The 24,258-nt window shown below is 37.9% G+C and overlaps 1 protein-coding gene across 1 annotated transcript in view; it reads left to right on the forward strand.

Moving 5' to 3' along the window:
* The first annotated feature begins 1,650 nt into the window (after positions 1-1,650).
* The window catches only part of LOC143879836 (L-arabinokinase-like), a 68,882-nt gene continuing 46,274 nt past the window's right edge, over positions 1,651-24,258 (forward strand). The window contains exons 1-9 of the mRNA XM_077382466.1: positions 1,651-1,906; positions 6,696-6,803; positions 7,269-7,337; positions 7,692-7,775; positions 8,017-8,093; positions 9,404-9,470; positions 22,239-22,296; positions 22,433-22,500; positions 22,585-22,647. Coding sequence (XP_077238581.1) covers positions 1,802-1,906; positions 6,696-6,803; positions 7,269-7,337; positions 7,692-7,775; positions 8,017-8,093; positions 9,404-9,470; positions 22,239-22,296; positions 22,433-22,500; positions 22,585-22,647 — 699 coding nt within the window. The 5' untranslated portion in view covers positions 1,651-1,801. The remainder of the gene's footprint in view (positions 1,907-6,695; positions 6,804-7,268; positions 7,338-7,691; positions 7,776-8,016; positions 8,094-9,403; positions 9,471-22,238; positions 22,297-22,432; positions 22,501-22,584; positions 22,648-24,258) is intronic.

The raw sequence follows: 24,258 nt of genomic DNA on the forward strand, positions 1-24,258 counted from the left end.
AAAAGTTAGTCCCAAATTGGATGAGAGAAAAGAAAGAGAAGGGCTTATAAAGCACTACACTTTTCTATTACTTGTTTGATTGCACATTGGGTTGAACCCATGGTTGGACCCGCGGGACGGTGCAACGCACCGTTCGCGCACGCGCACACGCACGCGCGGCGTGGGCAATGGGCTATAGGGCGCATAGTGGCGCTTTATTGGCGCTTTTTTAGGCGCACTTTCTAGTGCATTATACTCTCTTTCTTGCTCCCACCAAAATTCGTTTTAATAAACTATTTTCTTATTGTTTATCTAATTACTGTTATACTGCAGTAACATAAATTAGACTTATTCTCTCAGGCTTGTAAGATTCTAAGGGCATTTCGGATTTGACTCCGCTTGTGCATAGCGTCGTCAAATTAGTAGGACATTCCTACTGGCTTCATTGTATCTTGGAGGCAGTTCGCGGATCCCCTTTGCACACTTCTAGTGGGGGCGAAATCTGTCTTAAGGAAAGCGATTTCGCGCCTTGAAGCAAACTGGTTACTGCTTTTTCTTTCCAACAGATACAGAATTATTTCTCTAACAGGACCAAGGTTTTAAATTTCGGTTTCGGGATGCATTTCGGGCCCAGCGTTTTTCTTTGCCACATGAGAGGGGTAGTTTTGCCGGGATGAAAAGAGCCAAAAATCAGGTTTACTACTTGAGGATACGTTGAAATATTCTCCCCCTTTATTTTTTCTCCCGCAGTATCTGTTGAAATTCCCAAAATTTCGGTAGATTTCGTTGAAATTTAACTTCCAAGTTCCAACTTGGGGTCACATTATAAATTTGTTATATAACCTATAAATAATCTCCATAAGATGAACCCTATGATATATAAAAGGTTTTTATACTGTGCAGCCCCTCTATAGATCGAGAGTTAGGATAATCCCATGGAGATGATTTACCGGGTACAACTTATTTACGTTGTGTCCCAACAAATGAACAGTTTGGATCATATGATTCTTTATATGGTGTAAGCCTATTTTTTCAAAAGTATTGTACGGCCGAAACCATATGATGATCCAACCCGTCCTTTCATGGCCCGCAATTTTAATAAGCTGGACGGTTTGGATCATCCCATGGTGTACGCAGTACAATACCTTTTTGAAAAACACTAGACTATACGGCCTTACACCACATAAAATATCTGGATCGTACTATGAAGTGGGTCACATGACTCTTTAAAAAGTACGGGACTTCAGGCATATGAATTCTGTGTTTGGAATTTGGATATGCGAGGAACCTGTATTTAAAGTGAGTAATTATATAGTGGCCGCCCTTTACATATAAAGGGTGGGGAGAGAAAATATCAACCTGGATAAAAAAATCAACCGGTTGTTGTCTGATGTTTGACGGCCGGCCACCATATAAATTCTCAAAATCAGTAATTATATATGTTGGCCGCCCTTTATAAAGGGTGGAGAGAGAAAATATAAATTCGCCTATAGATCGGAGGGTTAGGATAAACATATGGTGTCACTTTACATATAAAGGGTGGAGAGAGAAAATATCAACTCCCTTTAATTTTTTTAAAGAAAGTAAAAAAAAGGGGGTCTGATCTGGATCAAGAGTCTTTTGTTTTGCATACGTAAGGATTCTAGATTTATAATTAGGCTTTGCCCTTTTTTGTATCTTCTGATAAACACAACGTAATCTATCTATACATAGAAAACCTTAACCTCCGCCCTTTCGTATATTCGGATAAACACCGCGTAATCTATGCATAGAAAGCCTGCCAATTTAAACTGAACTTGGACCGGGCGTGTGTTTTGTGAAAATGAGGTTCGGTGAGGAAGATCACGTTCCCGCTTCTAATAAGCATCTCGTTTTCGCATACTACATCACCGGCCATGGATTCGGCCATGCCACTCGCGTTGTCGAGGTGCAATAATCGAATATTTTTCTTCATATCTTTTTTTTTTCCTGGATTTTCTATTTAAATCGATATTTTTTTTGGTAATTCTCTGTTTGAATAGTCCGTCCGTGCTAATGTACTAGGGTTCTAAAATGGGATGTTATGGTTGGATTCTTAGGGCCCTTTTGTTTTAGATTATGACAACCGATTGTTAAAATTTAGTGCAATTTTCGGTCCAATAACCGGTTGGGGATTCCGCAATCGGTTGTCATAATCTAAAACAAACAGGCCCTAATGTCTGTGAGGGATTTGATGGAGTTTCATGTTTTGGCTTTTAATCTGTTGTGTTGTTTGAATTAATCGGTGTGGCTTCAGTTTGAAAGGTTTATATTCATGAAAAAAGTTTCACTCTGTAGCTGGTAACCTAGTTATTATGATGACTGGCGTTTGAAGATAAAAAAACTGTTTGAATTTGATCATGCAAATACATTTAAAAAATTTGTTTTTTTTTTTTGGATGCTTGTAAAATAATCACACACTTCTAAAAGTTGTTTCCACGATATTGAGTCTGCCATCATAAGAAGAAAAGGGTATTTGTGAATTAGTTATGTGCTTGATTCAATTGGTACCTCTACATTCACTTTCATTCTATAACATCTAACTTCTTATGCCCTATATGTTTTGGATTTTGAGAACTGATTGTGAGTATGATGGAGACGGATCCTTTGACATGGGGAATCCTATGCCGAAAATCCTGCATAAGAGGAAAATTAGGAAACCTCCTTATTTTTGTAATTTCTGTTTCTTAATTTTTATATTTATCTTTAGGTATTAGTCAACCAGTAGTAAAAGATTTTAGGAATTTATTTTTTTGTGGTTCCTATAGTTAGTGGTTTCTAGTGGGTAGGAGTTTTATGAAGAAATGGATTCTTTTGTCTTGGAAATAAGTGGACGATTGGAATAGGGAGAAGGGGACTTTTGACGTTTTAACTATTCTAATATTTTTCTACTTTTCTCTGTGTCACGGTTTCCTGAAAAACCATAGATTGAAGTAATTTGTCTGCTATTGCGTTTCGGGTTTGCGAGTTCTGTTCTTCCTTCGCTGCACTAAGTTGTTATCATAGCCACAAGTTAATCCTTGGTTTTTGTCGTGAAAAGGCGACTGCCATGGTTAGCCATCTTGGACTTGGTCATGGTGTTCGCATGGAGGATCTTCATCAAGATCACCAGGCTAATGAAGTCGAAGAACTAAGGAGGCAAGTCTAACAACTTACGTGTCGAAACTATGAGTCCTGATAATGATAGTCTTGTCTCGGAGGATGTTAACCCTTTTTAAAATCGTACACCGCTAGGTGAACAAGTGAAAGGGGAGTTCCAGATCGGATGGGTCCTAATCAGCCATACCATGATCTTGATTTGAGGGTTGAAGGGTAGAACTAAGGGTGTCAATTTTGGCTCGGGCTCGGAAGCTCGCCCGAGCTCGGCTCGAATCCTTAACGAGCCGAGCCAAGCCGGTTGGCCAGGCTCGTTAAGCTTATCGAGCCCGAGCTAGGCCAGACTCTGCTTGGCTCGTTAAGGATTTAATATATTTAAATATATATTATATATTAATATATACACTAAAAGGGTTGTCCAGGGAGTGAAAGGGGGGGCCAAAATATGGCACTTTTTTTTTGGAACCTCATTTGTTACTTGGACCACCCCCCGTGGTGTAAAAAGAGTAGTCAAATTACACTAGATAGGGCTGTCCATGGGAAGATGAGGGGTGTGAATATATCATTGCCCTTGATATAACCCGACCTCGGTAAGGCTCGCGAGCCTGGCCGAGCCGAGCCGAGTCGAGCTCGAGCCTGGTTCGAGCCCGAGCCGAGCACTTGAGCTTAACGAGCCAAGCCGAGCTGGGCGAAGCTCGGCTCGTTTACACCCTTAGGTAGAACCCAATGAGTTTATCGATTAGCCCAACGTGGTTGAATGAGTGTGTGTTTACAAGGAGGTGCCAGATCATTGCATGGTAAAGACCGTGGCTATCAAGTTGAAAACACATGCTTCGGCTTGGTGGGAATAGTTAAAAGATTCGTAGAGAAAGATTAGGAAAAAGAAGATCAGTTCCTAGGAGAAGATGAAGGAGTTGAAGAATTTCTTGCTAGACAACTACCTTTAAGACAACTAAATGAAACTATATAATCTTTGTCATGGAAATTGGAGTTTGATTTACTTACAATGCGTTGTGTAGTGATTGAGCCTAAAGAGCAAACTCTTGCACATTATTTGGTAGGGGTGCAACTCGGGCCGGGTTGGTTCAGGTTGAGTCCAACCCTATCCCTACCCGAGATAGCGTTGCCTCAACCCTAACCTGACCCAGCTTGAGCCTCGGGTCGAGGATGGTCAACCCTAACCCAACACGCCTCTAAATCTCTCAACCCTAACTCAACCCGTCTAACTTATTTTTTTCCAAATCAGGTCGGGTTGGATTCAGGTTAACCTAGGGCCAAACAGAAAAATGCAAAAAAAAAAGACCCTAAGAAATAGAGGACGGATGTCTGGTTCTGTGGGTCGGGTTGCCCTAGGCCTCAACCCTAACGCAACCCGGAACTAAATCACATTGGCTTTTTCCAACCCTAACCCAAACCAACTCGAGGAAATGCCAACCCAATCTGAGCTAAAATCAGGTTGAGCCCGACCCAAGTTGCAACCTTACTATTTGGGAGGTTTATAGAAGTAGATTCGGGATGTGGTGACACTACAACCCTATTGGAGTTACAATAATGTGTACAAGTTGATGATTAATATCGAAATGCAACAGAACCATCGTTCAAGGCGTTTGACAATGTTTGAGTTCAAGAACATACATCGTCAATTTCAATTGGGAAATCAACCACTTTCGGTCAGTCCGCAGTGAATCTTGGCCGTGTCTGTGGTGAAAACGATCGTAGAGAGCGTGGCAAGCGGGATGGCGACCGAAGAGATATTGGTCTTGGCTCTAACCCCTCTTGCAAGCCAAAGATTGGTAGGCACCTGAGTGCTTGGGTTTTGGCCATATGGTGATAGTGTCCAAACCGAAGGTATGCAAATTTGACCGAAGAAGTTGACGAGTTGTCCAGAGCAAATGTTCTAGATGAACAACCAAACTTTGACGACTATAATGATGATGAGGGTGACGAGATCACTTGAAGCGATTATGGTGAGACTTTAGTTATTTGGCGTGCTATGAATACTACCAAAGTTGAAGAAAAGCTTGACTGGTTGCGGCATAATATTTTCCATATAAGATATACGTCGAATGGAAAGATATGCAATAACATTTGATAGTGGTAGTTGCAAGAACGTGGTAGCACAAGAGATGACCGAAAAACTCAACCTCAAGACAGAGAGGAGGCCTACGGCTAACAAGCTTGCATGCTTTAAAAGGGGAATGAAGTACTTTTAACTAACATTGTTCAATTTCTTTTTCTATTTGTAAATAAAATCAAGATGCTCAATGGTGTGATGTGGTGTCGATGGATGCTTGTCACTTATTGTTGGGTCAATTATGGCAATACGATAAAAAAGGTATCTTTTGAGTCCATCTAAGATGGAAAGCATTCTTAAGCCTTTAAAAGGAGATGGAAGAAACTTCTATCCATGGCCGAATCCTTGGAGGAATCAAAAGAAAACAATGAACTATATTTGTTGCTTGTCAAAGAGTTTAACGAGGAGATTTTGATTCCACCATTACTCGAACCCCATGATGAGGGAATAATCTGATGTTGTTTCGCATGAACTACCAGCTGGATTACCACTGATGAGGGACATTCAACATTATATAGACCTTGTCCCATACTCGAATTTACCGAATAAGGTACCCTATCAAATGAATCCTATTGGGCATGAAGAAGTACACAATTTGCTGAGGTTATTGATAAGAGACTGATTCGAGAGAGCAATAAAAAAAATACAAAGAATTGGCTGATAATTATAGCACGCATGTGAAATTTAAAGGAGATTGTTTGGTTCAACATGCGGAATGAGAGGTTCCCAAGGGGTAAGCTTGGAAAGTTGTAAGACCGAATTGACGGACTATTTCATATACTAAAGCTTATTGATAATGCTTATATGATTGATCTATTGGCAAAATGAGAGTTTCCACATGTGGGTAAAATTAGGAAACCTCCTTAGTTTAGTAATTTTATTCTTTAGCATTATCTTTAGGTATTAGTCATCTATTCGTAAGTCATTTGGCTTCTATTGCGTTTTGGGTTTGCTACTTCTTTTCTTCCTTTGCTGCACTAAGTGGGTATCATAGCTTTTAGGACTTTGAAAGATTGAATGAAACTTGGCCTTTAGGCTTTTGAGTTCGTTGAGAACTTTTGGGTTGCTAGGATTAGCAACTACAAGAGTATTTTCCATTTTCGATTTGAGAAACTCGATTTCGGCAGGGTTGAAGTCAATATCACCCACTGTGATGGCAATCGAAGTATCGCATTCCCTACGACAGTGATCGAAGGGCCTATTTTCTTCTTTAATTTATCTATTTTGCTTCCACTGCTAAGAAACGAATAACCTTATGGGTTTTCAACTGAATCAGAGTACAATACTAATTATTGGACTCAAATTTATGTTTAATTTTGAGTCTAATAATTAGTTTGGAATCACAATCAGTTCTCAAACTCCAAAACAAACAGGGCCTACAGATTGTTGTTTAACTGTGTTACTATTCTACATACAGATGAATAATGATGCCATTTGTATGAGTGAGTGCTGAATTTTAAGTTGGATATGATTTATTGACTTTTTGAAATTTTGTGTGATTTATTAACGATTTTGAAATTATGTGCAGGTTGTACGACATCTCATTGCTGCTGGACATGATGTTCATGTGGTTACGGGTGCTCCTGACTTTGTCTTTACTAGTGAAATACAGTCTTCAAATCTCCACATTCGCAAGGTTAGTTGGAGTTTAAACACAAATCAAATAAGGCTAACTGGCATGGCACAAAATGCCCAAATTAATGGGTGCCAATACCAATTCCCTTTTAGGCTCTGTTTGTTTTGAATTTTAAGCACCGAGTCCGAAACTGATTATTGGACTCACAATCGGTTCTCAAAATCCAAAACAAACAGGCCTTAACTATGGTAAAATACCGATGATTTCTTTTATTTGCCGTACTGATCATATACATAAGTGATGTTCTCATTAATGATGAGACATTTGGTTTGACCTGCCTACTTAAAAAGACTCTTCTATTGTATACCCACCTCAAATGTTGGAGGTTATGGTGGTTGAGTTACATTATGATAAAACTGCTAGCTTTCCTGAAGGTGACAGCTGAAAATCAGTTTGTGCTCTTTGGCATTAAAAATGATGGATGTATCCTTTGTTTTGATAAAAGTGTATTTTATGGGATCATAGGTTTTGCTGGATTGTGGAGCGGTGCAAGCAGATGCTTTGACGGTGGACCGCCTAGCCTCCTTGGAGAAGGTATAGGGGAAAACCTAACAAGAGTAGCACAGACTAGTTTATGGTTTTTCCATTTCTTCTTGTACAGTGGTTATAATTGATAAAAAACTTCGTCTTTCCTCAAGGCTACCTTTACTTCCCAAGTATTGCAGGCAGGTTTATGGTCTGCTTCTCTGGCATACTGCCTTTTGTGTTAACGGTTCCATTGTTTAAATTAAGTGTATTTCGATTTTTTTTTGAATGGTAATGAAGTGCCTTCCATTGAGTCATTTACTTAACGACTTCAGTTCCTAATACTATGTTTTGTCTTTTTTTTTTGTTCTTTTGCTTCATGTTCTTACTTGTAACTTGATATTTTTGTCCTTGATAATGTAGTATTCTCAAACAGCTGTAGTCCCTCGGAGTTCTATTTTGGCGACAGAAGTAGAGTGGCTGAACTCCATCAAGGCGGATTTAGTGGTACTTAAGTCTCTCTTCGCTTGGTTGTTGAATTGAAACTCATGCACTTTTTCAGAAATCATTTATGATTCTAAATGCTATTATAAAAGGAACACTATCTTCTTGAGATGCCACTGTTTACATCACAAAGCATTTTTATACGTTGAACTTGATTTATGATGGATTATAAGCCAAAGTTTTTTGGACTGGAATTGTCCTTCGTGACAAAATGTGACACTTATGAAATGATTTATGGGAACAGGTTTCTGATGTTGTTCCAGTTGCATGTCGCGCAGCAGCAGATGCTGGAATTCGCTCCGTTTGTGTTACAAACTTCAGGTAACTGGTTATTTTGTATTACATTTTTCTGACGAGAGATTAACTGATTTCTGTTATTTGGTTAAACCTGTGTTGGGTGTTCGAAGTCTTATTGGTACATACTACATAGTCCTCTGTGCTTATAATTCGGAACTAGCACAAAATCCAATCAGAACTTATTTTGCTTCAATTATTTTAGTGAATATTTTGATCACACATGCAGATTTTCGTGTACTTTGTTTCAAATATTTCGATCACACTGACATAATTTCAGATAGTTTCCTTAAAATAGTTTAACCTTAGTATTTGAAGCACATGTACAGAGTTTCATGCGGTTTTGCTTCAAATATTTGGGTGAAATGTTTCCAATCGAAACTTGTTTGCTGATTCAGACACATTTATTAGAGAGAAAATCTTGCACGGAATGAGAAGTTATATCTACATTTATCAATGGAGAATGAAATCATCTAAAAAACTGCAGTTTTCTTGCAAAATAAAGTGTTTAGTCATTTTCAAACATAGATGATTATTGGTCCTTTTGGTGTCATTGTTGTGCAATTTCATGATATTTTGAGTTCTTAGCAAGCCAAGAGAACAATTTGTATCTTTTTGAGGTTAATATTAATGTCAGCATGAGATCGTGTCTAAAAGCTTACATTTGCAATATTGATTGAGGTGATTTTTTAGTGTTGAGCTTAAAAGTTATTTGGGGATCTATTGAAGTTACCATTGGCTTTCGAGAGCTTTTTGGGATTTGTAATAACCTTTGACAGCTCATTAAATAATAGAAGACAGGATAAGTTCTTCCCACTATTTCTTTTGTTCTTACTAAATTTAAGTCTCAAGTGTACATTAGTATTTTCTACTCAATCGACTAGGTAGTGAATCTGTAAATGTGACAAATGTAAATATTGATCAAAACTTTTGAACTTAGAGGCAATATGCACAAAAGGAATGCATTGCATTGGGCTTCGTACTAGTTCCACATGAAATAGGCATGTTCATTTAAGACATTGATTATACAATGTGTTCTATTTTGATTTATACCTTTACTTTGCATGGGGAATACACTATGTTTGTTTCCGTGTCACCCCTAATTTCTGGGGGCATTCCTACTTCATAATCGGATAGATGTTATGAAGGTTCTAGTCCACTTTGGACCTCCTCTTCGGGACTCACTCAAATCCTTGTCTCCTCTTTTGGTTTGCAATGTCCATGCATTTGTTACAATTATTAATCTTCATTTGTGTCACTACGATTTGTTAGCAACTTCATCACATCGATCAATTCTATTTCTGGATTGCGTAATTGTTGTTTTTTTCATTTTGTAGTTGGGATTTCATCTATGCTGAGTACGTAATGGCAGCTGGATACCATCATCGTTCTATAGTTTGGCAGGTGACTTACTAACATGTTTTTTATTATTTGAATTTCTACATGGTTTATATTGTTCCTTCGCGGGTTTCAATAAGATGGTAGTTGCTAATTCCATTGAGACATCGGATCAATTAAGCCATTCACATGAACATAATTTTTCTTAGATTCTACCATCTCTAAGATGGTAATTGCTAATCTCGTTGAAGCATAGCCTGCTGGCTCTTCTTGGATCAATCAAGCCATTCATATGAATGGATGAGTCTATTTTCTTGGATTCTACCACTAACCTTCTGTAATAACCGGTAAAAATATATATATATATATAGTCACTATGCAAGATTACTATGCAGAAATACTATGCAGAATTACTAATCATAATACTATTCAAAACTACTATTCATAGTAGGACCCACCAAGTACTATTCACATCAGCGGGTCCCACATCAGCGGGCCCCACATCAGTAGGTCCCACATCAGCGGGCCCCACATCAGCGGGCCCCACACAAGTAGGTCCCACATCAGCGGGCCCCACACAAGCGGGACCCAACACCAGTCAAGCACGCCGTTACGAGTCAAGCCCACCAACAACGAAAATAAATTTAAATAATAATTAAATAATAATTAAATAGTATTATTTTACTATTTAAGGTACTATTGAAAATAATTAAATATACTTAATTATTATTAAATAGTCTTTACTATTCACGCAGCAGCCTTCTACTATTCATAAATAATTAAATAATAGCCTTTACTATGCACAAAAATGCCTATAAATAGAGGAAGAGAAGAAGAAGAAAAAGAAAAGAGAAAGAGAGAGGAAGAGAAGAAGAAGAAAAGGAGAGAGAGGAAGAGAAGAAGAAGAAGAAGAAAAAGAAAAGAAGAGTGAAGAAAGAGTAAAAGAGAGAGAGGGGGAAAAAGAGAGAGAAGGAAAAAGGAAATCCACTATCCAGGTAAGTCTGTCAATAGTTATTTATTTAAACAGTGAAATAACGGTGATATGGTTGGTTCTACCACCTATGGATAAAGCGTGCATATGAGGCGATAACTCGCTATAGATTATGCAAGTTTTATCATCTTAGGATAAAGCATGCATATGAGGCGATAACTCGCTATCGATTATGCAAACTTTATCATCATATTTGAACGGTGAAATGCTCGCATAGTAACCGTAAAGTAACATACAGGGCCCACATGAATAGTACATACAGGGCCCACATGAATAGTAACATGCGGGGCCCACATGAATAGTACATGCGGGGCCCACATGATCTTAAATTTGATAGAAAGAACACAGGGAATATTATCAGAAAGGAATTTGATAGAAAGAACACTGAACACAGGGAACATCAGAATTTGAAAAGGTACTTCTCACGTTGCTTTCGTGAAATTCTCATCTGCACGATCCTTTCCACGTAAATTCAGGCAAGTGAATATGGACTCGCTTCATAACGGTAATTCAGTGTAATTCCTATGATTATTTGATATGTGACTGTGTTAGAAGGTAAAAGTATCTTCAAAGGAAAAAGCATCTTCAATACCATATTGCTTTAAACTTTCATTTCAGAAAGCAAAATTTGCATATTCATTTCAGAAAACAACATTGCATAAATCCTGCATGCCATTCTAGGTTGAAATGAAGGGAGGGAGGACTAAGGCAGACCCTTATGATCCGAGATAGGACTAAGGCAGACCCTTAAGATCCGTGAGAGGACTAAGGCAGACCCTTAAGATCCAAGAAAGGACTAAGGCAGACCCTTATGATCCGTCCTTGGGCAAAAGCCAAAAGTTAGGACTAAGGCAGACCCTTAAGATCCAATAAAGGACTAAGGCAGACCCTTAAGATCCAATAAAGGACTAAGGCAGACCCTTAAGATCCAATAAAGGACTAAGGCAGACCCTTACGATCTGTCTTTGAGCAAAGCCAAAAGTTACCCAGGCTGAGAGCGTACGACACCTGGCTAACAATGCATATTCGGGTGGAACCATATGGTGACCCAAAGGAAATCCTAGAAAGGAGCACGTCTCATTAGGGGGCGGAGGTTCCTTGATGGTCAATAGTTGACGGCCAGAGTCAGGGTAATTGGGGAATTGCCATAATGGCCATAATGACCGTATGACTATTGGGGGAGAGAACATATTTGGGAATCACAGTGAGGATGAGAGTTCATACAAAGTTGATTTATTTCCAAATTTGATTTATTTGAGAAAAACTGTATAGTTTAAAATGGATTCTAATGTTGATCATTGAAAATTTTTATGGTTATTGTACTGTTTCTTTTATGTCGTGAGCCTTTTTCCTTGCTCTTACGTTGCTACATTTCCTCCACAGGATTAGTAGAAGAGGGAGCCTTCGCAAACGAAGACATATAAATAAAGCGGGAATGGGAAATAAATAGAGAGGGTTGAGTGACAGATGGGTCACCTGTCGTATTTAGACTCAGTTTAAATATTTAAATTTCGGACTGTAATAAATTTTATTTGGAATGCTAGGTCCTTAATTTGGAACAGAGTGAGTTTAAAACTTTTAAATGGATTTCAGTATTGAGAATGCTTCCGCTGCTCATAAAGAAAATCAGGTGAATTTGTCAAATAGGTGTAACGGCTTGGTTCTGGGAAATCGGGTCGTTACAGTTATGGTATCAGAGCTGCACCAGGTTTAAGCTGTGAGGAACCTGGTGAACGAGTCTTGGGTACGTCTTAAGATGGGATACGAAGACCTAATAATTAAAAGTTATGACATCTTCCTATTACCTCGGAACAAACTTAAAGGAAAACACACACCAACATAGATCGTTAAGATATTCGAGTTAAAATCTTCCAACACACCCTGGAAATGTAAATTAATTGTAGGCATCCCAACATCAGCCTCAAACTCTGAGACAGTCTGCCCCTCAGCAGAACCAGTGGAGGGGTAATCAGAATCAGTGGAGGGGTAATCAGAATCAGTGGAGGGGTAATCAGAACCAGCCGCAAAATCAAGAGAAGAGAAACCAATATCGCCCTCTGAGTCAAGATGAGAAAACGCAAGGAGGGTCAGGAAATCGTTTCTTTGCACTCGTTAACGACAGTGCTAAGGCATCTACTGCGATAACTGAAGGTCAGGAATTTAATTCTCCTTACAATTTTATTATTCGTATTCTCCTTTCAATTTTATTATTCGTATAACTAAAAGTAAGCCTGCGAAAAGTTAGATATGAGATGGTAGGATTTGTAAGGGGGAAATAGGAGGCAAATCTTTGAGACATCTGTTCAGGAGGAGGCAAATCTTTGAGACATCTGTTCAGGAGTCACTCAGGATAAAAAGGCAGGAAGGCAGGAACTTGAGGTCATCATAATAGAAGATAGTGACTCCGAGAGTGAACCTTCAGAGATCAAGAAAATCCCATATTCAGCTCAGAGATCAAGAAAATCCCATATTCAGCTCAAGTTGTGAGGTATGGTAATTGATAGCCTATGCGAATAGTAAATTTCGGGGACGAAATTTTCATTAAGGGGGGTAGAATGTAATAACCGGTAAAAATATATATATATATATAGTCACTATGCAAGATTACTATGCAGAAATACTATGCAGAATTACTAATCATAATACTATTCAAAACTACTATTCATAGTAGGACCCACCAAGTACTATTCACATCAGCGGGTCCCACATCAGCGGGCCCCACATCAGTAGGTCCCACATCAGCGGGCCCCACATCAGCGGGCCCCACACAAGTAGGTCCCACATCAGCGGGCCCCACACAAGCGGGACCCAACACCAGTCAAGCACGCCGTTACGAGTCAAGCCCACCAACAACGAAAATAAATTTAAATAATAATTAAATAATAATTAAATAGTATTATTTTACTATTTAAGGTACTATTGAAAATAATTAAATATACTTAATTATTATTAAATAGTCTTTACTATTCACGCAGCAGCCTTCTACTATTCATAAATAATTAAATAATAGCCTTTACTATGCACAAAAATGCCTATAAATAGAGGAAGAGAAGAAGAAGAAAAAGAAAAGAGAAAGAGAGAGGAAGAGAAGAAGAAGAAAAGGAGAGAGAGGAAGAGAAGAAGAAGAAGAAGAAAAAGAAAAGAAGAGTGAAGAAAGAGTAAAAGAGAGAGAGGGGGAAAAAGAGAGAGAAGGAAAAAGGAAATCCACTATCCAGGTAAGTCTGTCAATAGTTATTTATTTAAACAGTGAAATAACGGTGATATGGTTGGTTCTACCACCTATGGATAAAGCGTGCATATGAGGCGATAACTCGCTATAGATTATGCAAGTTTTATCATCTTAGGATAAAGCATGCATATGAGGCGATAACTCGCTATCGATTATGCAAACTTTATCATCATATTTGAACGGTGAAATGCTCGCATAGTAACCGTAAAGTAACATACAGGGCCCACATGAATAGTACATACAGGGCCCACATGAATAGTAACATGCGGGGCCCACATGAATAGTACATGCGGGGCCCACATGATCTTAAATTTGATAGAAAGAACACAGGGAATATTATCAGAAAGGAATTTGATAGAAAGAACACTGAACACAGGGAACATCAGAATTTGAAAAGGTACTTCTCACGTTGCTTTCGTGAAATTCTCATCTGCACGATCCTTTCCACGTAAATTCAGGCAAGTGAATATGGACTCGCTTCATAACGGTAATTCAGTGTAATTCCTATGATTATTTGATATGTGACTGTGTTAGAAGGTAAAAGTATCTTCAAAGGAAAAAGCATCTTCAATACCATATTGCTTTAAACTTTCATTTCAGAAAGCAAAATTTGCATATTCATTTCAGAAAACAACATTGCATAAATCCTGCATGCCATTCTAGGTTGAAATGAAGGGAGGGAGGACTAAGGCAGACCCTTATGATCCGAGATAGGACTAAGGCAGACCCTTAAGATCCGTGAGAGGACTAAGGCAGACCCTTAAGATCCAAGAAAGGACTAAGGCAGACCCTTATGATCCGTCCTTGGGCAAAAGCCAAAAGTTAGGACTAAGGCAGACCCTTAAGATCCAATAAAGGACTAAGGCAGACCCTTAAGATCCAATAAAGGACTAAGGCAGACCCTTAAGATCCAATAAAGGACTAAGGCAGACCCTTACGATCTGTCTTTGAGCAAAGCCAAAAGTTACCCAGGCTGAGAGCGTACGACACCTGGCTAACAATGCATATTCGGGTGGAACCATATGGTGACCCAAAGGAAATCCTAGAAAGGAGCACGTCTCATTAGGGGGCGGAGGTTCCTTGATGGTCAATAGTTGACGGCCAGAGTCAGGGTAATTGGGGAATTGCCATAATGGCCATAATGACCGTATGACTATTGGGGGAGAGAACATATTTGGGAATCACAGTGAGGATGAGAGTTCATACAAAGTTGATTTATTTCCAAATTTGATTTATTTGAGAAAAACTGTATAGTTTAAAATGGATTCTAATGTTGATCATTGAAAATTTTTATGGTTATTGTACTGTTTCTTTTATGTCGTGAGCCTTTTTCCTTGCTCTTACGTTGCTACATTTCCTCCACAGGATTAGTAGAAGAGGGAGCCTTCGCAAACGAAGACATATAAATAAAGCGGGAATGGGAAATAAATAGAGAGGGTTGAGTGACAGATGGGTCACCTGTCGTATTTAGACTCAGTTTAAATATTTAAATTTCGGACTGTAATAAATTTTATTTGGAATGCTAGGTCCTTAATTTGGAACAGAGTGAGTTTAAAACTTTTAAATGGATTTCAGTATTGAGAATGCTTCCGCTGCTCATAAAGAAAATCAGGTGAATTTGTCAAATAGGTGTAACGGCTTGGTTCTGGGAAATCGGGTCGTTACACCTTCCATTGGAACATTTTATTCGTCCAAATTGTTTGGAATCAGGTTGTACCCATGTTCATGAGTCTAATACTTTTTAATTTGCTTGGAAGGAAGAACTTCGGTGCACAGGAGGTGTTTTGTTTTTGGGAGATGATAAATTCGCATCCCTTATAACGTGAATTGTGGCAGACTTTTACACTTTTTGACGTCAAATCATCTTACAAGGGGTGCGAATCATCCTACAGGGGGTGTGAATATATCATCACCCTTTTTTTTGTCAACAATTTGAACAATAATGACCTGTCTAGTTTGATTAGTTTTTTGCAAGTTAACAGAATGTTGCAAAAGCATGTATTTCTTTGTGCTACTTTTTGATCAACTTCTCTATATGTAAGTCCAAATTCGACTAGGTTAACTTCCAAGGAAACAAAATTACTCCTACTAGTAGATTCTAAATACAACAATGTGGATAGTCACGATGGACAGATGTTTATGCAAACAATGAATATATAGAGTTCCCATTTTCTACATGCAGTTTGTTGGATGAGTTTTGCAAAATTTAGGAATAATTCTTCTTTTGGATTGTATTAGAATTTTCTTGTTCAATATGAGGCTATATGGGTGTAGAGAAACTTTTGATGGAAAAAAAATTCCAGGGTTCAGCAGGCTTGAAATTTTCTTAGAAAACGAGGAAAAATTTGAGCCCGGAAAAAAACTTTCCATGTAATGTGACTGGCAAGTGCCGGAAAACTCATTTTCCAGGGCAATTTTTTTCCAAGAAAATATTTATCATAGATCCAAACAGCCCCTAACAAAATTTATCACTGAAAATAGTAACTTCTGTGCTTGAATATGTCGCAACAAAATAGTTATTTGTCATTTCAGCAATCTTCAAACTGCCTATGTTACCTTCTCAACTCAACTCAACTCAACTCAACTAAGCCTTTGTCCCAAACTAGTTGGGGTCGACTAATGAATCCTTTAGAAGATTTTCATGAAGAAGGTGAAAGAATGTGCCCCGCTCAAATTGACTAAGTCTAATCCTGACACTAGTTGGCTTCGTCTGCATGGATCATTTTCTTCCATTCTCTCCTATCCAAGGTCATGTTATCTGTTATGTTCCTAGCCATCTAGTCTTTCCTCACTGTTTCTACCCAAGTTGTTTTCGGTCTACCCCCTCCTTCAAACGGCCTATGTTAACTTAAAAGTAAAAAATCAATTTCCCCTCCTTCCGATACTTCTTCTCTTGCCTACATTTGGCATCACATATAAAATGTAAAAAAATAGAATATATATTACTTTTTATTGTATACATAGAAGTATACTATATGTTTTTTAACTTGCCATTATTAATTAGTGTTGATGTTATTAATAAAATCAAAATAGTAGGTCTTGCAGATAATGCAGTATTTATCTCAGTATCTGAACATTTCTAATGCTAACAAATATTCATCTTGAGTTATAAATAATGTTGTTATGTGATACATGTGATTGTCATTGTATTGAAAAAATAACATTGGCATGCAACAACCACTTTTTTGATGGTACAAACTATTTACCTGCTAGGCTTCACTATGAATGGGCCATGCCCCAAAATTTTTGCCATATTAAATGATCCTACGACTACTATGATATCATTGCAACATTCTGCTGACACCAATAGTGGGTCCCACTGTGGTCTGGCTGGCAAGAAAATGAATATAGTGGTCACTTTACTCATTATACTAATTTTGGCGTTTTTGAGATCTTTTAGAGTTTGTTTACTGAGGTTTAAGAAATCCCTATTGTAAATGCTTTATGGCTGGTTTTATGTGTTTGACTATCCCCCTTTTTTTTTTTTTTCCCATTTGTGAGAGTTTTAATAAGTTTTAGAGGGTTTGTTCAGTGATTCTAAGGGTTAGGATCAGATTATTTAGTCAAGGTTGGTCGATTAAGTCAGGGTTCTATTAATTTTTGGAAAGGTTTTAGAGTTCTATTATTATGGTTGGATGTGTAAGCTTCTCGCAGCTGTGTTTTTCAGTAACATCTAATAGGGTCTCTGTTTCTACTTTGACTGGATTATTGAGAATTGTTCATTGCATTTGCTTTTGGTTCATTCTTTTCTTAACTTAAATATAGACCACTGATAAGTTTTGAATATTGCCATAAACTTTTCCAGTTTAATCATCCCTCATGGATGATTGAATACTCAATTCTATAGGGATTGGAAAAGATTGATTTTGTCATAAAGATAATTGAATCCATTCACTGAGTCTAGGTTGACCTTGTTAAAGTATAAAAGATTAAATAACGTTTCTCCAACAGCTTAAGCTTTTGGAGTAACTGGTTGTTTCTTATGGTATCAGATCTGGCTCATGAGTTCAAACCTCCCTTGATAGCAAAAATCCATATGCAATGGCCAAACCCAAAAGAGGGGCCACATGTGCCACATATAGGCCAACCCTAAAAAGAAGGGCCACACGTTGGGGGGGGGGGGGGGGGGGGGGTTCTTAAATTATAAAAGATTAAATAACATCTTCTCCAACAGCTTAAGCTTTTGTAGTAACTCGTTGTTTCACAGACATACATCAAGTTCTGTCTTGAGCATTCATCTATTGCTTTTTTATTTTTACGTATTATATTTGTTGATGGGTTGGGGTGCTATTCTTCTTTAACTTGTGTCCCTGGGCCTTCTTTTAGATGTTCTGTAGGGATGTTAGGGGATCTGAGAGGTGCCTTATTTGTAGATAGAATGTTAAAATATATGCAGTTTTAGTTGGGGCAATTTGGAGGAGGGTCTTGGGGTTCCTGCATCCTTATGCCTCTCCTAGCTTTGATGAATTGTCATGACCATGTCTTTTGTTTGAATTATTTGATGGGTGTTAGAGTTTGCTTTTTCAGTTTCAGTACGAATTCCTTTTCTCAGGTTCCTAAAGATGGAGTAGATGTTCTTTGCATTTTGAAGAAATCTGTTGCAATGTTGACTGTACACTGGAGTTGCAGATTCAGTTTGCATAAGTTCTAGTGTTTCCTTAATTAGAAATTTAAGTCCGCTTGACTTGATTTTAAATATTTTTCATGATTTGTTTGAAGTTTCTTTCTTCTCTGTCTTCTTCCTCTTCTTTTTTGGGAAGATGAAGAAAATTTATTGGAGGATAGATCACAACAGAAAATCAACGCATTACAGGAGGGCTAGAGATTGCCCCAAAGCTAAAGCAGTCCTATATAACCCTCCTTTGCCAACAAATCTGCAATATAGTTATGAAAAAAGAAACACCCGCAATCATTGGTCTCAAAGCATGAAAAAAGAACACCCAACCACATACACATATCTAACATCTTATTTACCAAATACATCAACCTTCAAGGCCAGACTACAATGAAGCGCCCATGAAATAATATTTACAGAATGTCCTTGCACCAACTTTCCCATCCTGCTCATTAGTTAGCAACTTGACTCCAGTGAGTAGCTCGCACCCAGCTTCCTTAGAGTTTGCAAAGCCAATAGGAGCAGATAAAACTTCATCATCTCACCCTTGTCGTCTAAGACATTCTGCCAATTCCGTCCAAAGCAGTCCTATTTGCTCCCTCCTTTGCCAACAAATCTGCAATATCGTTGGCCTCCCTTAAGTGTGGGGAAAATAAATATCCAACCACCTACACAGATCTGCATCTTATCCATCCAACACAGCAACCTTCAAAGCACCATACTACAACAAAGTGCTTGTGAAATAAGATAGCGTTTGGAGAATCGGCTTGCGCCCACAAATTCCTACACGGCTCATTAGCTAGCACCTTGATGCCTGTGAGTAGCGCACACCTCAGATTCCTTATGGTTTGCAAAGCCAATTACAGCAAATAAAACTTAATTATCTTACCCTTGTCATCCAAGAAAATTCTGTCAATACCCACCCTGTGCTCGGATTTCCCAAAAAGAAGCCATCAAAGTTCCGCTTAGTAGTTGAAGGCAGAGGCGGGATCCACTTCAGGATTTTATTCTCTTTAGATTTTCAACCAAAGATATTCAAAAACCACTTTTGTAGAGAACTTGGGCTGTGATTCCAAAAAATCAGCATGCATTAAATCATACAAAGAGATCAAGATCTTCATTTTAGTGATAATCTTCCTCACACAAGAAGTCTTGCCCTCAAACATCCTTTGGTTTCTTTCTTCCCAACCAAGCCACCACAAAAAGCATGTCCCTTTTAAGGCCCTCTCTTTCCAAGGTGTGATCTTCTTTGTTCCTCTAAAAGTTAAGGCTAAAATAGGAGGGAAAAACCCAGCATACACTAGACCTCCCATGAATTGAGCACAAAATCTTCCTATCTATGGAACAATGAATAAAGGATGATCGACAAATTCCTCGCTCATGACATAAGATGCATTTTTTGCCACCTAGAAACATTCCAGTCTTAGCAAAATGGGTGGTATTGATCCTCTCTAGGGCTGTAGACCAGTAAAATGCTTGCACCTTGTGAGGAATTGAAGAGCTCCAAACGAAGCCCCAAACTGCCCGACCATCACCATTCGCCTCTACATACCAGAAATAGGACTTGGTTCAAAAGGTACTTTGAAAGTCAAAACTCAAAAGCCATAACCCCCTATCTTCCCTTTACACAAGAAGACTCTTAATTTCATCATCATAATGTTTTTTTTTTTTTGAAGAAGGTAGCCAAATTTCATTAATAAAGACCGAGATGGTCAATACAACAGAACAGAAAGAAAGCAAGAAGAAGAAGAAAAATACAATCATACAAACAGAGGGATAATCAAGGCACTCATCGTCATAATGTTTCAACGAAAAAATTGTCCTCAAAGCCCCACTATCTCGGAATAGTCAACCACTCTAACCCCATGCTCTCTAACCAACCATATAGACTAGGAGAATCATGACAATGACCCTTCACGCACCCACCCACAAAAGCACACACGCACATAAAAAAAATGATTTTTCAAAACCTAACCTTTTTGCTCGCCTCATCTGAAACTCCACACTCGACGTGAACTTCGACTTGACCAAAGCTATACACTAGCATACTCTGGAGCCTCTACATCCATGATTCTAGATAATGATCAAAACCAGCACAAAATGACCGAAATGTTTTCGTTTCCATCCCCACCAAAACAAAATCCTTTGGTTGATATTTATTGATTTTGGTAACGTTTCGGTCATATGGACCGAAACACTACCACTTTAGTATGTAAATTACAAAACTTTGGTTGACATGTCAAAATTTCAACCAAAGTGCATGTAGAAGCTTGGGCTTTCACTGTTTTACTTGAAACTGTTTATTTTATGTTTTTTTTTGCTTGAATCTTTTTTTTCTTGTATCTTCAAATATAGTGTGCATTGCGTGCACTAATTGCTGATTTTGATGCATTTACACTTGGATTGGTACATTAATTTTCATTTTCCATGGATTTATGGTTTTGAAAATCGGGACAAAATTGCCATTAAAAAAAAAAATTGGACTTCGTCGATCGGTAAATCGGGCAAGAACTCACATATATTATTGAATAAAAACTAATCATATTGGCATTTTTTTTCTAAATTCATTATATGTGAGGTCTTGCCTGATTTACCGCGTTAAAGTATAAAAGATTAAATAACGCCTTCTCCAACAGCTTAAGCTTTTGGAGAAATTGGTTGTTTCACATGGTATCAGAGGAATTGCCCCATCGGTTCAAAACTCCTTGATATAAAAAATCCACATGTAATTGCCAACCCAAAAGAGGAGCTACATATGCCACGTGAAGGCCAACCCTAAAAAAAGAGGGGCCACATGCGAGGGGGAGTGCTAAAGTATAAAAGATTAAATAACGCCTTCTCTAACAGCTTATTCTTTTGGAGAAATTGGTTGTTTAACATACTGATTGACAGAGTCCGATTTTTTCATTCAAAAAAATTATTAGTTTATTTAATTTTGTTAGAAATTCCTTTTAAAATAGGGAAAAACTGTGTTTCTGAAACAACTTATCATAGATAAATGTTAACTTGCTATTTTTATGTGAGTTATTCTAGCCAGATCTACTGATTAATGGAGTCATACTTTTTTTATTTCAAAATTTGATTATTTTATTTTTTAAATAACTCCTTTAAATTTTCATCATTATATTGTACTTATTAAATTAATGACTGAAGTAGCCTTTTTCCTTACATTTTGTGTTTATTTGAAGCATATGTATATATGGTTGTATACATTCAGTTTAGATTGGACCTTACTATTCCAAACATGCACAACTTATGTCATTAAGTGTTTTATCTTATTAAACCATTATGGATGATTTTCTTCCCTATGTGATGGGTTGTAAGTGCGTGTATGCGCTTATTCTAGCATTTCCAGAAGTTTCATATTAAATTTTAATCATTTGCATGCATTTCCATAAACTTTCATCATTTTATAGAATTTCTACCGAAATCTATGACTGAAACTGTCATGTTCTCTTTCCCGTGGTGACCGACATGCATACCTAACTCCTCACGATCCTATCCATGCCATTCCTTACCATATTTACTTGCAATAACTAATCTCCAAAGAGCACAGAGATTGTGGTGGAAATTGGCATAAATTGCTCTTGTTGAGGGGCATTTTGTCATCTTTCAGTTCCCATTAGAGGAGGGTGTGAATGACATTGTAGCAAACGGCCCATATATAAGTTGCATGCAACTACTTTCCCTGTGGTTATTGTTAAAAGAAGTTTAGCAGAAATCATTAAAGCTGCTTTTAGGTGGATTTACATGCTTGGAAGCTTACACCCAAGGTGATCGTCCTCTTCTATCATTGTCTCCTCTGGCCATCACAGATGCCATGGGTTGAAAAGGACTACTTGATATTGATCAATCCAGAAGCTAAAAATTTAGTCCATGTAGTAATTTTCAGTAGACTACTCTCCTACCTCATCCAACCAACAACTTTTCCCATTAACATTGATTTCGGAATAAATTTCAGGCATGCTATATTTAACTTCTTTATTTTGTTTCTTTCAGATAGCCGAAGATTATTCTCATTGCGAGTTTCTACTCCGACTTCCAGGATATTGCCCAAGTATGTTATGTTGGACTTTAATGGGCATACTATGTGTCTTGTTTTCTTGGAGTTCATCCACACTTCAGTACATATGTATCCTGATTTGTAATCAGTTTTTCACATTGTTTCCAAAATACATATACTTATTTTGCAGTGCCTGCTTTTCGTGATGTTATTGACATACCCCTTGTGGTTAGGAGATTACACAAATCCCGTATGCAGGTTTGGGCCGTGCAATTATGCAGAGCCTTTTGGTGTTAGAGTGGATGCACTTTTCAGTCTCTTGATAATGTTCTTCCATTGCAGGTGAGGAAGGAGCTTGGAATCGGAAATGATGTGAAGTTGGTTCTTTTCAATTTTGGTGGACAGGTGAGACTGTGAGACATCATTTATTCATTTAGATGTCCGTTTATGGTAAATGTGTTGCCAACCATAATTGTTTCAAGGATTTAATTCCATGTCTTGGGCACTAGTAACTTTTTAGGTGCATTTTATTATGAAAATAACACTTCTTTATGTTTTCACATCTGGAAATTTTCTATGTAACTTCAAATCAGCGCCCACAGAGCTATACATGTTTGGCCATGTTGATCTCATTCACTTAAGACACTGGACTATCATTTGAACGAATTGGCTGCATGCCATTGTTTTTATTTTCTCATTGCTAAAGGATTAAACAAAAAAATGTATATTCTGTCACCAATCTCTAATGTCCACATAGAGATGATAAAAGACAAAAAGTCAAAAACAACATCTACCTTCTATTGTTCTTGATGCAAAGAGAACTTAGGAATGCTGGAAATACTACAGCAGATACCTTGCGGTTCATATGAACCACAGCAAAAAATAAAACCCAGAAGCTGCAATCAGTATTTGGGGATTTCTGCTCACTTCACAGATTTTTATTAAATAAAAAGAATAATAGAAGAAAAGGAGAAGGAAAAGGAAGAATCAAACCCTGTACTATTTGCTCTGATACCATGTTTTGAAAAATAGAAGAAAAGGAGAAAGGAAAATAATGAATCAAACCCTGAACTATTTGCTTTGATACCATGTTGTAGTCCAGGGTTTTGAACATAGACATGAAAAGGAGGAGGGATAAGAGAAGTGGAAATCGTGAGAGACGGAGAATATCAAATCTCTCTCACGAGAAAACTAACACACACACAGATATATATATATATATATATATATATATATATATATATATATATATATATATAGGGGAAAGTGTCTCTAGTCTCTCCCCTAGATAAGCTTATCTACTCCTCCCTTTAAAAAAACACAGTGGGCCCACGCTGTTTGGATGATCCAAAGCATTCATTTGATAGGTCCTAACATAGATAGGGTGTGCCCAAAAAATCAGCACCAAAGGGTCATCCTAGAACTTCGTTTTGTAGTGCCTTGTGGTGCCCAGAATGGACACATATAAACGTCCACGTTTATATGCGTCCATTTTGGACACGGTGTGCCCAACAAAACGAAGGGCTAGGATGACCCTTTGGTGCTGATTTTTTGGGCACACCCTATCTATGTTAAGACCTATCAAATGAATGCTTTGGATCATCCAAACAGCGTGGGCCCACTGTATTTTTTAAAAGGGAGGAGTAGATAAGCTTATCTAGGGGACCGAGTAGAAACACTTTCCTCATATATATATATATATATATATATATATATATATATATATATATAGGGAAAGGTGTGCGTACTCGGTCGAGTAGATAACCTTATCTACTCGGTCGGGTTAAAAACAGTGGGGGCCCACATTTTTGGGGTGATCCAAACCATTCATTTGAAAGGCCCTTACCTAGATAGGGTGTCCACAAAAAATCAGCCCCATAGGATCATCCTAACCCATGCAACAGTGGAGGGAAAAATGGGGAAAAATGGACAAACACAGCTTGTCCACAAATCTGCCCATTTTTCCCTCCACTGTTGGATGGGTTAGGATGATCCTATGGGGCTGATTTTTTGTGG

This window comes from Tasmannia lanceolata, unplaced genomic scaffold (genome assembly GCF_043159265.1).
Source record: "Tasmannia lanceolata isolate RefF3 unplaced genomic scaffold, GAP_Taslan_0.1 ptg000006l, whole genome shotgun sequence".
Classification (NCBI taxonomy): Eukaryota; Viridiplantae; Streptophyta; class Magnoliopsida; order Canellales; family Winteraceae; genus Tasmannia; species Tasmannia lanceolata.